The sequence below is a fragment of the Haliotis cracherodii genome, unplaced genomic scaffold (genome assembly GCF_022045235.1).
Source record: "Haliotis cracherodii isolate W230 unplaced genomic scaffold, xgHalCrac1.p SCAF_15, whole genome shotgun sequence".
Lineage (NCBI taxonomy): Eukaryota > Metazoa > Mollusca > Gastropoda > Lepetellida > Haliotidae > Haliotis > Haliotis cracherodii.
The window spans coordinates 9890116-9907367 of NW_027266270.1; the positions used below are offsets into that span (position 1 = coordinate 9890116).

Consider the following 17252-nt stretch of genomic DNA (forward strand, 5'->3'; position numbering starts at 1 on the left):
TTCTGATTACACACAACAGAAGCAGCTTATGGTTAAACTTTGAACAGTAAAGGTGCATCTAAAAACGTCACGCGCAATCGATGCCAAACAATAAACCATAGCATTAGTTCCACGTGTTCACGGCAACCCCAGGGCAAGGTTGGTTAGCCCAGTGGTTAAAGCGTTGGCTTATCAAGTCTAAGACCAGTGTTTGAATCCCCACATCTATTAAGACCAACTTGGTGTCCCCATTTGTTTGTTTTCCAGTCAAGAAAGTTTGTTTTTGGTCGTTTGTTGTTTAACGACGAACTCAGCAATATTCCAGCTATAAGACGGCCGTCTGTAAATAATCGAATCTGGACCAGTCAATCCAGTGATTGATATCATGAGCATCGATCGACGCAATAACATAACATGTCGTTAGTCGCCTCTTACGAAAAGCATAAAGACCTATTTAACCCCGGATCTTAAGGAATCCCTGATCTTGGCTCAATTTTACTTTGGTTTTTATGAATATAACTTTAACTTTTAACTTTTTTTTCTGGGAATAAATCTTCGTGTATTCCCTTTCTAAAAGCGGCGTTAACTACCTTGTCTTTTGCCATCACGTTAATCAATAGATCCAGATTAGCTGAATAATTCCATTTGTAAAAGAAAATAATATGTCTTTTACGTACTGACAGGGTATGGTATTCGTACACAGACTTAAGCACCGTCAATGTTTTAAACAAATCAATATAAGAACGCCTCATGAAAACTAGAATAAGAATTGTCTTCAGCAATCCATGCTTGTCGTCAGAGGCGACCAATTGGATCGGATGATCAGGCTCGCTGACTTGCTTTGGTTGATGCATGGCATTGTATCCGAAATCGATGTCTGATGATGTCTTGCAATCCCTGGAATATCTGGTCCAGACACGACTACTTACAGACCGCCGTCATATGGATAGAGTATTTCTGTTAAACAACAAACAAACACACTACAAGAGCAGTTGATGAGTGAATGAGGTTACACATGTCAGCTGCAACAGTGGTTCAGTTCCATCTGTTGGAAGCGCAAGTTGTTTTTTCAAAATTTGAAAATATACAGGACCATGCCGATGGGCCGGGTTCGATTTCCCCATATGGGAACAAGGTGTAGAACTCATTCTTTCCATCCATCTGTATATGTGATCAACCATGAGATAAGGGACCTTACGGGAGAAAAATAACATATGACTTTTTATTTTAATCAAAACTACATTATCTCAGAACTATACAAAAACAATTCATAAGCTTCAATTCCTATTCATTACAGATATGCATGGCATCAAATATTGGGACTCATTTTCTGCAAAGTCCAATTTCCAAACTTATAACTGTTTATATAATGATTCAATTTTTAGATATCATGTCTGATTATTTAAAAGTCTACATGTATGCTGTAATGTTAGGAAATCATGTTTAATTACGTTACGTCTAACAAGAGAAAAATATGATATTTTTGTACAGTTGACACACATGGCGATTTACACGCAAGTAATTTGACGTTAAAAGCACGTACGTTGATAATATACACAATAGATTGTGTAAGTTAATATGACTTTCACGTTTACCTCTTAGTCCTGTTGAACGAGGAGAGGTTGCCACATTCGTGACTTATTAAGCCGAATAGCGACTCGTGCCCCTCTCGTGGGCATTTTTGCGATTGGGTTCCGTCTCATCGCAAACGGGCATAGTTAAACGATTTGTCAACTCGTTGCGTAATTATTCACGTATATTTTCCCGATGTAATATTAATACATTCCAGATGCTATTTAAAACAAAAAGGACATGGGCGCAACATTTTATTCATCGTACAAAATACATTTATCAAACATAAGTCGGCTGCAATAAATCGTAGTTTTAAAGGTAATATTAACGCATGCATTATTTAGCATTATATGTCTATACGACGTAAATATATTAAAAAAAACATCCTTCAAAAGAAAGTATAGTTACGCAATCTCCAGATTGGTATTGGACCAACACATTATATACTTTATCAAAACGTTACTAGGCTAAAAACAGTCTCTGAAACATTGCAAACCCAACGTCCAAAACACAACTATGATACCCGTATCAAATACATCACCATTGAATAACCGTTTTCGTGTTTGCTTCATTTTCAGACACCCTCAAACATGGGTGTATACTTTTTCCCCGGCCGTTTACATGAGTCTTAAGTCATTATCAACGGTTATGATATTATGTATAATTCTATGTTTGGTATAGTTGTGTCAAGCTTTCATTGAAATTAAGGGAAGACATCTCAATGATGACATATAGATGCGAGATATGTCATTTATAACACAAACCTACATATTATATGTTCAGAAATAAATAGATTAAACACATTTTTCAACAACATGTTGATTTGCTATACTACTTGAATAGACATTGTCCAATAATATGTTTAATCTGTAATTAGACATGATGCTATAACGTGGAAATGAGAAACGTTTCAGGTCAATATAGAAGCCAAGGCTTTAGTGACTCACATTGGATACATCTAAAATTCAAACTAAGTTATTCCTACACCAAGCACTTCAAGTACAATAGCAACGTTCTGGTATAGTTTGCGATAGAAACTAGCATCTTATGTATACCAAACGAGTCTGATACCTGATTTATTAGTTAAACAAAAATATAAATAGCTTTACCGTACATCAAGAAACATTTATGAAATTAAAGGTCATTCAATATCATAGCTTCTCAATATCATTCGGTAATCATCCAAAACTAATATGAACACATCTATATCATACAATATCAACATTATCTAGTTAAAGTAAACATACATACAACTGATGACACAAAGTATATCTCCGGGTGACATTGCACAAGGTAAAAGAATATCCTGAGCTATGACTGATTGATACAATGGATGCATGACACAGCATGTTCAGACCTTGTAAAGTTATCATAGCAAAATACCATTTTTATGATATTAGCATCATATTATAAGATAAGGCACCATGAAGACTAGCCAACTGGACGGTGTTCTCCAATGTCTCCTATATTAGAGTTAGTATATGTTCTGAAGACGGCCTAGTACTGTATTGCAGACATGTCGTGGACTGAGAACGGTCCTTCCTTGTTTTGTAACACATCAGGGTATTCTCCATAACCCCTTGTATCCAACGGTTGAAGGTCCACACTCACTAAACTGCTGTATGTAGTGTTGAGATCATTGTCCGACCAAATGCTTGACTCATTGTCAGGCGGTTCAGAAGTTGGAAGGTCTTTCACTGACGCTCTGAAAATATAGATTGGTGTTTGTACGCCGTGCAGTAAAATGCAATCATACGACCCGATCTAAATTTTGAGACAAATATAATTTTAGCAGAGCTGTTATAAAAGTCTTAAAATGACCCATGATTACTGTGATGTCGGGTTGGATGGTTTGTTGTTTAACGCCGCACTTAGCAATATTCTAGCTATATGACGGCGGCCTGTAAATAATCGATTCTGGGCCAGACAATCCAGTGATTAATATCATGAGCATCGATCCACGCAATTGGGATACGATGACATGCATCAACCAAGTCAGCGAGCCTGACAACCTGATCCCTTTCGTCGCCTTTTACGACAAGCATATTTGCCTTTTACGGCAAGCACCGGTTGCTGAAGACCTATTCCTACCCGGATCTTCACGGGTCTGTGATGTCGGGATGCTTTAATTTCAAAATTGCAGCCACCAGAAACAAAATTTCATGCGTGATCTTAACCTTGCCCTCAGCATATTGCGGGCGGTCGGGTAGCCTAGTGGTTAAAGCGTTCGGTCGTCACGCCGGAGACCCGGGTTCGATTCCCGACATGGGTACGATGTGTGATGCCCATTTCTGGTGTCCCCTCGCCGTGATATTGCTGGAATATTGCTAAAAGCGGCGTAAAACCATACTCACTCACTCACTCACTCACTCAGCATTTTGTAACGACTCATCAAGAGGGACGTTTATGTTGATGAATAGTATATAGTCTACCCGCATTATATATAATATAAAAACAAATACTTAAGGTTCGCAACCGTATACAAAGGTTGTATATTGAAACTGTTAGCTCGTACAGCTGAGAATTTGAGAATTGAGATTTTTTTGTCACATCATACGAAAAAGCCAATAATAATCACTAAAAATAATGTATTAACTATCAAGGTTTATCATTATATTGTATATATGTTTATTGACATACAAGGTTCGAATCCCTACTTCTCCCTGTATATAATCATTGGTTTGTCAACACCATACCTCTGGCCATTGGCTTCAACTCGTTGACGCACTCACTTATCATTGACGCACAAGCGTTAAAAATACATGAACTTACCCTTTCTTGCGACAGTAGATGACAGAGGCTATGGCGGCAATAGCGGCGATTAACCCTGCCCCCACTGTGCTGCTAATGCCGATAGCGAGATAGCTCAGAGTTGGTGGGATAGCTGAAATATAGATGATAGAATGCTACCGTCAAGTCTAGATTGAATGTAATGTGTATGTAGGGTTATGCTCATGGTAAGGTGTGGTTAGGGTCGATAGCTATCAGCATATTTTCCATCTTCATTCCGCTTTTTGGGGCGGTCGGGTAGCCTAGTGGTTAAAGCGTTCGCTCGTCACGCAGAAGACCCGCGTTCGATTCCCGACATGGGTACAATGTATGAAGCCCATTTCTGGTGTCCCCAGCCGTGATATTGCTGGAATATTGCTAAAAGCGGCGTAAAACCATACTCACTCACTCACTCACTCATTCCGCTTTACCGCTATGCGTTTGCTGCAACGTTCAGGGATAGCGGTGCAAGGGTGGCCAAGTCTACTAAGGCGCTATAAATCGCTCTCCACATTTGCCCCCCTTGGTCGTGGTAGGATCACGTGATACTGGATTCGAATCCAAGGTTCGCCTTGATAATGATCCTTTGTTTGTCAGCACAATATAACAATGTACAAAAAACAGACAACAAGACAACAAGTGAAATAAGTCGTAGAGCCACTAGACATCGGTTACTGCTGATAGTGACAATCTACAGCAATCTATGAGGTAAGAAATTGTTATAAAAAGTTATAAGAATTAACTTTCACTTTGTGTGAGTTCATTGGAATATGAACCTTCACAGAGTGAGGGCCAAACATTGTATGAACGTCATCGCAAGTGAAAGTCAATTCTTAAGTAAAGTACTAGATCGGACATATGATATGAACATCAATTTATACACGGAGCATGGCAAAGGCATGGTGTGACGATTGACCAAACAAACGGACAAATACACCTTTAAACTGCCGGTACGACGGCGCTACCGTCAGTATCTGTTGTGACCACCAATCGCCTGTAGCACATGGATTGAATAAGTGTCTGCATTCGAGACTGTAGTACTCTTGGCCATCCATCAAGCAGTACCTCCTCAAACTGCTAAAGTGTTTGAATGAGTAAAGGAGGTTTTACGCCGTTTTCAGCAATATTCCACCAATATCACGGCGGAGGACACCAGAAATGGGCTTCACACATGTACCAATGTGGGGAATCGAACTCGGGTCTTCGGCGTGACGGGAGACCACTGTAACCACTAAGCTACCCCAACGCCCCGTGAAGCGTTTGATGTAACGGTTATGCACTCCAACAACGTCGTCTCACAAATGTTCGATTGGCCTGAACGGCCACTGAAGTACATTTTTCATAGAACGTCCATTGTCACACGTGCATGACAAGCCTTGAACTATCTTGCTCTGGAAAATGTCCCTCTGAAGGCGTATAACTGGAACTAGTTGACGATGGAAACAGTGACGTTTCATTGCTTAACGAAATTCGAACAGAGGAAATAGTTTTAGATACATTGAAACGGATTCCTCAATTTTACAAGTCATCATCTCACCGGCTCGTGCGTACTGCTTAGAGTTTTGTTTGCGGTTTGTGACGAGGCAAGCCAACGTTTTAAACTAAAAAGGGCAAAACCATTTCCATGTCCGCAAGAAATCTTTACTGTCGAGTCGATTCCACGATTCCGACTGTATCATGGACATGTGTTTATGAATCCCTATCAAACAGTGATGTAGCTAGGTGTTCGCGGAAAGTTGAGCGAAAAGTTATCAAATGGTGTATCAAATGGCATGGTAGCACTTGTGAAATTCAATACTATTGATATCTACTTTGCCACAATTGTACAAATCATATCACCTGTGCGTTTCAATTTAGGAAGAGTATAATTGACTAGAAAAAACGATCAGTCATCTTGTCGGCAAACTCGACCAGCCAGATGCGCTGCTACTCACGTGGGTCTTCGCAATCAACTCCACCACATGTTCCGATCTTTGTCTCCAAGAGTGGATCTGTACAGTTCCGCCCACCATAGGCAGGTTCTGGGTCTGAGCAGTTTCGTTTCCGCACCAGATGTTTCGTTGTTACTGCTCCGCATGTGGCAGGACAGGGAGGGTCTATCCACTCCGACCACAGACCAGGTCTTCCGTCCACTGAACATGGATTCATATTTATCTTAATAATCAACTACGTCAAATATTTATAGAAGAGTGACTGTCAGACACCATTTGTTATTCCTTACTTCCACACGTGGAGAGGATTCTAGATAAAATTGATTAAACTTTACATGAATTAAATACTCATCGACAAAGGTTAACATAATTATTCATGTTGTTTTCATTGTATGAAGCGTAAATATGTCGACATAACCCTTTCTATATCCAATAGAAATCCCTGCTTACAGCAGAGTCGATTGTACAATTCCGACTATATCATGACCGTGTGTTTATGAATCACTATCAAATAATAGTAATGATACCAGGTGTTCAGGTGAGCGTATCCTGCTCCACCGGTGGCACCCGTCACAAACACGGGTAAAGGCCATTCAATTGTTCCCCCAGAAAGTCACAAGTCAAAATAGGGAATTGCATCGGACATTATTTTTGTCACTGATGCGTCAAATTTGGAAACATCCCATACATGTCTACTATACAACTTTTTGAAACGCTTTACTTAGGCTATGTAACCTTGATCAAACAACATATGTGCAAGAGTCGTATGTCGCTCTTTAAAATCTTAGTTTATTTAAAATAAAAGTCTCAAAAGATGCGAAATGTAAACACCAAAGCTGGAGCTAGAACTACTGGAATATTGCTCGACATGAAAGCATGCATTTGAGACGCGGGCATATTCTGGAATAAAAAGAAGCCCCAAATGGGAAGGGGCACGGTGGCCCAGTCGTCGGAGGCGTCTTAATCCGCTGTGTTTTCTTAGTTGTGCCAGAAAACTATGATCGTGGGTTCAAATCCCAGATTAACACAGTTTATGTTTCTAGATGTGTCAGCGCCAGCCCGTGCTCATCAATTTCATCGAGGCCGTTAAGACCTGACCACGTTGGATTTAGATCCAAATCAAGGTGACAGGCTAGCTTTATCGCGTATGCCCGAAAAGTATCAAGCCTCTGTAGTGACAACAGTGGTTGGTTGCGGGGACTATGATCCACGCCGTCAAGGAAGGATGACAGAACATCAGCCAAATCATGATCACACCTTACAACCAATAAATCTTATGAAAATCCACTCTGATGCTAGTCATGGAATAGCAGGGAGCTTTTTCACCCAGTGAGGTCGATTTATAGTCGACACACGTAATTCACGCAATATTCGCTGAGTTCATTGAAAATAATATTAAAAAAATCGTGGCCGATGGTGTAAGAACATTTCCGCGGTGAGACGTTTTGCTAACCTGGACATTCAGTAAAACTGCAGTCCCGAGAACGTTTGTCTTCAAGTGGTGCTGAGCATGTTGTACCATTTGCTGGTTCGAGGCAATCTCTGGTCCTTGTAACGACTCCCCTTGTTCCTCGTCCGCAAGTGGTGGGGCAGGAAATATTGCTCCACGATGACCACTCAGTTACGTTGTCATCGCCTACAATGTAAATCAAAGTGAGTGAGTGAGTGGATGAATGGGTGAGGGAGCGAGTGAGTGAGTGAGTGAGTGCATGTTCCAAAAAGAATTACAAGGAAGCTCCTAAAATACATTCTTTCTTTTAAAGAATTTTTTTTTTATTATTTGTAATAGCATTATTTGGAACCAAAACCCTGGTAATGTTGAAGGTCTGGGTTTTATTCCCAACTTGTACAAAACATGAAGCCAATTTATAGAGTCCTCTTTTTGACATTGCAGACATATTGCTAAACGTTGCGTAAAATCACACTCAGGCACTCACTCGCAATAACGAATTGTGACGATACAATGTGAGTAATTTAAGTTGTGTTAACGCTGAACATTGCAATCACATACCGATGCACAGCGGGATCTCACAGAAAGTTTGCTGGGTTTCAGATAATAGTTCTGTACAATTGTCTCCGCCATACATTGGAGAAGGGTTTGTGCATGTCCTGCGTCTACTCAGACTTGTTTTGGCAGAAATTCCGCATGTTCTTGAGCAGGGAACAACCGACCAGGCCGTCCACTTTGACCAACCGCCATGAACTGTAGAAAAATGCCCTGCTCTCCTGGTTACATAACAATTGGTGATGACACCGGGTGTTCACGAAAAGGGTAAGCATGCCCTGCTCTTGAGTAAAGAGTGAGTAAGGAGGTGTGAAACTATATGTAACAATTATATAGCATCGCGCATTTTGACAAGAGACAAACCACGCACCGTTTCCAATCTGACAAAACTATTAGAACACAAAGCGTGACGTCTTACTCCTACTCCAACACCACACTATTGTTTCAACCAATGATCTGTCTAAAATTATCATCGCTTTGCCATATCCACATGACATATCAACACATGGAGGGAAATTGCAGAATGTCTGACTGCTTTCCGTTAATGCGCCTACACAGTTCTGGCCTCCTTCATTTCGAACAGGGTTGTTGCAATCCCTACGTCTGCTCCAGAAAGGCAAAGTTTCGTCCTCCGATAATTGATAACTGAAAGTTGTATATGTACACTACAGAACTGTATGGCAAATTCGCCTTCACATACCACTACATGCAGGGACATTGCAGTGTGTCTGACTGGTTTCCATCAGTGCACCTGTGCAGTTCTTGCCACCAGCTTCCGGAGCTGGGTTGTTACAATCCCTACGTCTGCTCTGATTTCTCATGGCATCTAGTCCACATGTGACAGGGCAGGGTACGATTGACCACGATGTCCAGTTTGACAGCCCTCCATCAACTGCGAAGTATCAACATGGTCAACACAGTGATATGCTACCAATCCATATATTATCAATAATACATATAACAAATGTGTAGCAAATGCTGATGTTATGTTCATCCGACTATTTGCTGCGGATTGGGAAATCAGGAATGTTTTTTGTTTTGCACATAGAAAAAGAAACCAGTGTTGTTTAGTCACTGCCATTCGTTTTGGTGCTGCCCATGTCTCACCTGTACAGGGTGCGTCACATTTAGCAAAGTGACGATCTATCTGATGCCTTTAGAAATTGATACATAATGTTATCAGAATAGTCCAGGTATTTCAAAATGTAGTTTCATGAAAACAGTTGGCGATTGATTTACAGCATAAAATGGACATGGTTTTTAATATTTTATTTTGAGAACATGTGTCATACGAGCAAGTGTATCGGAGGCGGATTTGATATTCCACTCATATTACTTTGTTAACTTGTAGAAGCACTATTAATGCAAACAACTTTTACATACAAATTCGCTTTGTCAGAGCTGCTTCAGTCAAAGAGGAGAGGCGTTTCTATAATCCGATGGTGGACATATAGCACACACAATGTACATGAAATGAGTTTCTTCTCTGGGTAGAGTTGCTACATTTTATATACTGCAGTACATGAAAGTGTTACATTTATACATGGCTACACATTTACCTGGGCATTTAGGGAGGCCGCAGTTTTCCATTTGGGTTTCTGTTAGTGCGGCTGTACAGCTGGTATTATTGGCTGGCATAACACAACTTCTGCTTCTTTCCACGCTTCCCTCTTGGCCTTCACCACAGGTGGCTGTGCACGCCACAGAACTCCATTGGCTCCACTCGGTCACATTGTCGTCGCCTAGTGGTTGGAAAAAGCGAATCGTTTCATTGTTTTGTGCAATGCTTTTATATTTCTCTTGACAACATTTCCAGTATTTCTACACCAATGAATAAACATTAGAAAGTCAGTACAAAAGGCTTGGTCTGACATACATAATATATATGATCAATATAAGGAATGTGAATTTCTTCTTAAGGTTTGTCATACTCTTGCTTTATTTAGTTTAAATACTCCTGGTATCTTTACGACAGTCGCTCTACACGTCCAAAAGTTATGCGTATTTTAACTACTGCAAGTTGTAACAGACACATATTCAACAAACATATGAGAGTGCATAAGATTGTGTGTGATCATACAACTCTTAAGATGTCATCTGATCTTTGTGGTTCGACATATGACCAGAAAGGCAAAGTTTCGTCCTCCAATAATTTAACTGAAAGTTGTACATGTACACTACAGAAGTATAAACTGTAGGAAAAAAATGGCCTTCACATACCACTACATGCAGGGACATTGCAGTGTGTCTGACTGGTTTCCATCAGTGGACCTGTGCAGTTCTTGCCACCAGCTTCCGGAGCTGGGTTGTTACAATCCCTACGTCTGCTCTGATTTGTCATGGCATCTACTCCACATGTGACAGGGCAGGGTACGATTGACCACGATGTCCAGTTTGACAGCCCTCCATTAACTGCGAAGTATCAGCATGGTCAACACAGTGATATGCTACCAATCCATATATCATCAATAACAAATGTGACAATTGTGTAGCAAATGCTGATGTCATGTTCATCCGACTATTTGCTGCGGATTGGGAAATCAGGAATGTTTCTGTTTTGCACGTAGAAAAAGAAACCAGTGTTGTTTAGTCACTGCCATTCGTTTTGGTGTTGCCCATGTCTCACCTGTACAGGGTGCGTCAAATTTAGCAAAGTGACGATCTATCTGATGCCTTTAGAAATTGACACATAATGTTATCAGAATAGTCCAGGTATTTCAAAATGTAGTTTCATGAAAACAGTTGGCGATTGATTTACAGCATAAAATGGACATGGTTTTTAATATCTTATTTTGGGAACATGTGTCATACGAGCAAGTGCATTGGAGGCGGATTTGATATTCCACTCGTATTACTTTGTTAACTTGGAGACACACTAATAATGCAAACAACCTTTACATAGAAACTCGCTTTGTCAGAGCTGCTTCAGTCAAAGAGGAGAGGCGTTTCTATAATCCGATGGTGGACATATAGCACTCAGAGTGTACATGAAATGAGTTACTTCTCTGGGTAGGGTTGCTACATTTTATATACTGCAGTACATGAAAGTGTTACATTTATCATGGCTACACATTTACCTGGGCATTTAGGGAGGCCGCAGTTTTCCATTTGGGTTTCTGTTAGTGCGGCTGTACAGCTGGTATTATTGGCTGGCATAACACAACTTCTGCTTCTTTCCACGCTTCCCTCTTGGCCTTCACCACAGGTGGCTGTGCACGCCACAGAACTCCATTGGCTCCACTCGGTCACATTGTCGTCGCCTAGTGGTTGGAAAGAGCGAATCGTTTCATTGTTTTGTGCAATGCTTTTATATTTCTCTTGACAACATTTCCAGTATTTCTACACCGATGAATAAACATTAGAAAGTCAGTACAAAAGGCTTGGTCTGACATACATAATATATATGATCAATATAAGGAATGTGAATTTCTTCTTAAGGTTTGTCATACTCTTGCTTTATTTAGTTTAAATACTCCTGGTATCTTTACGACAGTCGCTCTACACGTCCAAAAGTTATGCATATTTTAACTGCTACAAGTTGTAACAGACACATATTCAACAAACATATGAGAGTGCATAAGATTGTGTGTGATCATACAACTCTTAAGATGTCATCTGATCTTTGTGGTTCGACATATGACCAGAAAGGCAAAGTTTCGTCCTCCAATAATTTAACTGAAAGTTGTACATGTACACTACAGAAGTATAAATTGTATGAAAAAAATGGCCTCCACATACCACTACATGCAGGGACATTGCAGTGTGTTTGACTGGTTTCCATCAGTGGACCTGTGCAGTTCTTGCCACCAGCTTCCGGAGCGGGGTTGTTACAATCCCTACGTCTGCTCTGATTTGTCATGGCATCTACTCCACATGTGACAGGACAGGGTACGATTGACCACGATGTCCAGTTTGACAGCCCTCCATTAACTGCGAAGTATCAGCATGGTCAACACAGTGATAAGCTACCAATCCATATATCATCAATAACAAATGTGACAATTGTGTAGCAAATGCTGATGTTATGTTCATCCGACTATTTGCTGCGGATTGGGTAATCAGGAATGTTTCTGTTTTGCAAGTAGAAAAAGAAACCAGTGTTGTTTAGTCACTGCCATTCGTTTTGGTGCTGCCCATTTCTCACCTGTACAGTGTGCGTCAAATTTAGCAAAGTGACGATCTATCTGATGCCTTTAGAAATTGACACATAATGTTATCAGAAGAGTCCAGGTATTTCAAAATGTAGTTGCATGAAAACAGTTGGCGATTGATTTACAGCATAAAAAGGACATGGTTTTTAATATCTTATTTTGGGAACATGTGTCATACGAGCAAGTGCATTGGAGGCGGATTTGATATTCCACTCGTATTACTTTGTTAACTTGGAGACACACTAATAATGCAAACAACCTTTACATAGAAACTCGCTTTGTCAGAGCTGCTTCAGTCAAAGAGGAGAGGCGTTTCTATAATCCGATGGTGGACATATAGCACTCAGAGTGTACATGAAATGAGTTACTTCTCTGGGTAGGGTTGCTACATTTTATATACTGCAGTACATAAAAGTGTTACATTTATACATGGCTACACATTTACCTGGGCATTTAGGGAGGCCGCAGTTTTCCATTTGGGTTTCTGTTAGTGCGGCTGTACAGCTGGTATTATTGGCTGGCATAACACAACTTCTGCTTCTTTCCACGCTTCCCTCTTGGCCTTCACCACAGGTGGCTGTGCACGCCACAGAACTCCATTGGCTCCACTCGGTCACATTGTCGTCGCCTAGTGGTTGGAAAGAGCGAATCGTTTCATTGTTTTGTGCAATGCTTTTATATTTCTCTTGACAACATTTCCAGTATTTCTACACCGATGAATAAACATTAGAAAGTCAGTACAAAAGGCTTGGTCTGACATACATAATATATATGATCAATATAAGGAATGTGAATTTCTTCTTAAGGTTTGTCATACTCTTGCTTTATTTAGTTTAAATACTCCTGGTATCTTTACGACAGTCGCTCTACACGTCCAGAAGTTATGCGTATTTTAACTGCTGCAAGTTGTAACAGACACATATTCAACAAACATATGAGGGTGCATACGATTGTGTGTGATCATACAACTCTTAAGATGTCATCTGATCTTTGTGGTTCGACATATGACCAGAAAGGCAAAGTTTCGTCCTCCAATAATTTAACTGAAATTTGTACATGTACACTACAGAAGTATAAACTGTATGAAAAAAATGGCCTTCACATACCACTACATGCAGGGACATTGCAGTGTGTCTGACTGGTTTCCATCAGTGGACCTGTGCAGTTCTTGCCACCAGCTTCCGGAGCGGGGTTGTTACAATCCCTACGTCTGCTCTGATTTGTCATGGCATCTACTCCACATGTGACAGGGCAGGGTACGATTGACCACGATGTCCAGTTTGACAGCCCTCCATTAACTGCGAAGTATCAGCATGGTCAACACAGTGATATGCTACCAATCCATATATCATCAATAACAAATGTGACAATTGTGTAGCAAATGCTGATGTTATGTTCATCCGACTATTTGCTGCGGATTGGGAAATCAGGAATGTTTCTGTTTTGCACGTAGAAAATGAAACCAGTGTTGTTTAGTCACTGCCATTCGTTTTGGTGCTGCCCATGTCTCACCTGTACAGTGTGCGTCAAATTTAGCAAAGTGACGATCTATCTGATGCCTTTAGAAATTGACACATAATGTTATCAGAAGAGTCCAGGTATTTCAAAATGTAGTTGCATGAAAACAGTTGGCGATTGATTTACAGCATAAAAAGGACATGGTTTTTAATATCTTATTTTGGGAACATGTGTCATACGAGCAAGTGCATTGGAGGCGGATTTGATATTCCACTCGTATTACTTTGTTAACTTGGAGACACACTAATAATGCAAACAACCTTTACATAGAAACTCGCTTTGTCAGAGCTGCTTCAGTCAAAGAGGAGAGGCGTTTCTATAATCCGATGGTGGACATATAGCACTCAGAGTGTACATGAAATGAGTTACTTCTCTGGGTAGGGTTGCTACATTTTATATACTGCAGTACATAAAAGTGTTACATTTATACATGGCTACACATTTACCTGGGCATTTAGGGAGGCCGCAGTTTTCCATTTGGGTTTCTGTTAGTGCGGCTGTACAGCTGGTATTATTGGCTGGCATAACACAACTTCTGCTTCTTTCCACGCTTCCCTCTTGGCCTTCACCACAGGTGGCTGTGCACGCCACAGAACTCCATTGGCTCCACTCGGTCACATTGTCGTCGCCTAGTGGTTGGAAAAAGCGAATCGTTTCATTGTTTTGTGCAATGCTTTTATATTTCTCTTGACAACATTTCCAGTATTTCTACACCGGTGAATAAACATTAGAAAGTCAGTACAAAAGGCTTGGTCTGACATACATAATATATATGATCAATATAAGGAATGTGAATTTCTTCTTAAGGTTTGTCATACTCTTGCTTTATTTAGTTTAAATACTCCTGGTATCTTTACGACAGTCGCTCTACACGTCCAGAAGTTATGCGTATTTTAACTGCTGCAAGTTGTAACAGACACATATTCAACAAACATATGAGAGTGCATAAGATTGTGTGTGATCATACAACTCTTAAGATGTCATCTGATCTTTGTGGTTCGACATATGACCAGAAAGGCAAAGTTTCGTCCTCCAATAATTTAACTGAAAGTTGTACATGTACACTACAGAAGTATAAACTGTATGAAAAACAATGGCCTCCACATACCACTACATGCAGGGACATTGCAGTGTGTCTGACTGGTTTCCATCAGTGGACCTGTGCAGTTCTTGCCACCAGCTTCCGGAGCGGGGTTGTTACAATCCCTACGTCTGCTCTGATTTGTCATGGCATCTACTCCACATGTGACAGGGCAGGGTACGATTGACCACGATGTCCAGTTTGACAGTCCTCCATTAACTGCGAAGTATCCGCATGGTCAACACAGTGATATGCTACCAATCCATATATCATCAATAACAAATGTGACAATTGTGTAGCAAATGCTGATGTTATGTTCATCCGACTATTTGCTGCGGATTGGGAAATCAGGAATGTTTCTGTTTTGCACGTAGAAAAAGAAACCAGTGTTGTTTAGTCACTGCCATTCGTTTTGGTGCTGCCCATGTCTCACCTGTACAGTGTGCGTCAAATTTAGCAAAGTGACGATCTATCTGATGCCTTTAGAAATTGATACATAATGTTATCAGAATAGTCCAGGTATTTCAAAATGTAGTTTCATGAAAACAGTTGGCGATTGATTTACAGCATAAAATGGACATGTTTTTTAATATCTTATTTTGGGAACATGTGTCATACGAGCAAGTGCATTGGAGGCGGATTTGATATTCCACTCATATTACTTTGTTAACTTGGAGACACACTAATAATGCAAACAACCTTTACATAGAAACTCGCTTTGTCAGAGCTGCTTCAGTCAAAGTGGAGAGGCGTTTCTATAATCCGATGGTGGACATATAGCACTCAGAGTGTACATGAAATGAGTTACTTCTCTGGGTAGGGTTGCTACAATTTATATACTGCAGTACATGAAAGTGTTACATTTATACATGGCTACACATTTACCTGGGCATTTAGGGAGGCCGCAGTTTTCCATTTGGGTTTCTGTTAGTGCGGCTGTACAGCTGGTATTATTGGCTGGCATAACACAACTTCTGCTTCTTTCCACGCTTCCCTCTTGGCCTTCACCACAGGTGGCTGTGCACGCCACAGAACTCCACTGGCTCCACTCGGTCACATTGTCGTCGCCTAGTGGTTGGAAAAAGCGAATCGTTTCATTGTTTTGTGCAATGCTTTTATATTTCTCTTGACAACATTTCCAGTATTTCTACACCGATGAATAAACATTAGAAAGTCAGTACAAAAGGCTTGGTCTGACATACATAATATATATGATCAATATAAGGAATGTGAATTTCTTCTTAAGATTTGTCTTACTCTTGCTTTATTTAGTTTAAATACTCCTGGTATCTTTACGACAGTCGCTCTACACGTCCAGAAGTTATGCGTATTTTAACTGCTGCAAGTTGTAACAGACACATATTCAACAAACATATGAGAGTGCATAAGATTGTGTGTGATCATACAACTCTTAAGATGTCATCTGATCTTTGTGGTTCGACATATGACCAGAAAGGCAAAGTTTCGTCCTCCAATAATTTAACTGAAAGTTGTACATGTACACTACAGAAGTATAAACTGTATGAAAAACAATGGCCTCCACATACCACTACATGCAGGGACATTGCAGTGTGTCTGACTGGTTTCCATCAGTGGACCTGTGCAGTTCTTGCCACCAGCTTCCGGAGCGGGGTTGTTACAATCCCTACGTCTGCTCTGATTTGTCATGGCATCTACTCCACATGTGACAGGGCAGGGTACGATTGACCACGATGTCCAGTTTGACAGTCCTCCATTAACTGCAAAGTATCAGCATGGTCAACACAGTGAAATGCTAGCAATCCATATATCATCAATAACAAATGTGACAATTGTGTAGCAAATGCTGATGTTATGTTCATCCGACTATTTGCTGAGGATTGGGAAATCAGGAATGTTTCTGTTTTGCAAGTAGATAAAGAAACCAGTGTTGTTTAGTCACTGCCATTCGTTTTGGTGCTGCCCATGGCTCACCTGTACAGTGTGCGTCAAATTTAGCAAAGTGATGATCTATCTGATGCCTTTAGAAATTGATACATAATGTTATCAGAATAGTCCAGGTATTTCAAAATGTAGTTTCATGAAAACAGTTGGCGATTGATTTACAGCATAAAATGGACATGTTTTTTAATATCTTATTTTGGGAACATGTGTCATACGAGCAAGTGCATTGGAGGCGGATTTGATATTCCACTCGTATTACTTTGTTAACTTGGAGACACACTAATAATGCAAACAACCTTTACATAGAAACTCGCTTTGTCAGA

The 17252-nt window shown here is 40.4% G+C and overlaps 1 protein-coding gene across 1 annotated transcript; it reads right to left on the minus strand.

Annotated features, from left to right (window-relative positions):
- Positions 1–1799: 1799 nt before the first annotated feature.
- On the minus strand, positions 1800–16674 carry LOC139462690 (A disintegrin and metalloproteinase with thrombospondin motifs adt-1-like). The gene is made up of 15 exons (XM_071244518.1): positions 16554–16674; positions 15892–16074; positions 15034–15225; positions 14372–14554; positions 13514–13705; positions 12853–13035; positions 11995–12186; positions 11334–11516; positions 10477–10668; positions 9816–9998; positions 8957–9148; positions 7705–7887; positions 6255–6452; positions 4324–4435; positions 1800–3256 (listed from the first exon to the last, which is right to left on the minus strand). The coding sequence occupies exons 1-15, from the start codon at positions 16672–16674 to the stop codon at positions 3049–3051; spliced, it is 2697 nt and encodes an 898-aa protein (XP_071100619.1). The 3' UTR covers positions 1800–3048.
- Between the last annotated feature and the right edge of the window lie 578 nt (positions 16675–17252).

What these genes read in the sequence shown, in the direction of transcription:
- LOC139462690 (XM_071244518.1), bottom strand. Translation starts at nt 16,674, where the DNA reads ATGACAAATCAGAGCAGACGTAGGGATTGTAACAACCCCGCTCCGGAA. An exon ending in CGGCCTCCCTAAATGCCCAG is followed by an intron (nt 15,226 to 15,891) that starts GTAAATGTGTAG and finishes GATACTTCGCAG; the next exon opens with TTAATGGAGGACTGTCAAAC. An exon ending in CAATGTCCCTGCATGTAGTG is followed by an intron (nt 7,888 to 8,956) that starts GTATGTGAAGGC and finishes TTTACATTGTAG; the next exon opens with GCGATGACAACGTAACTGAG.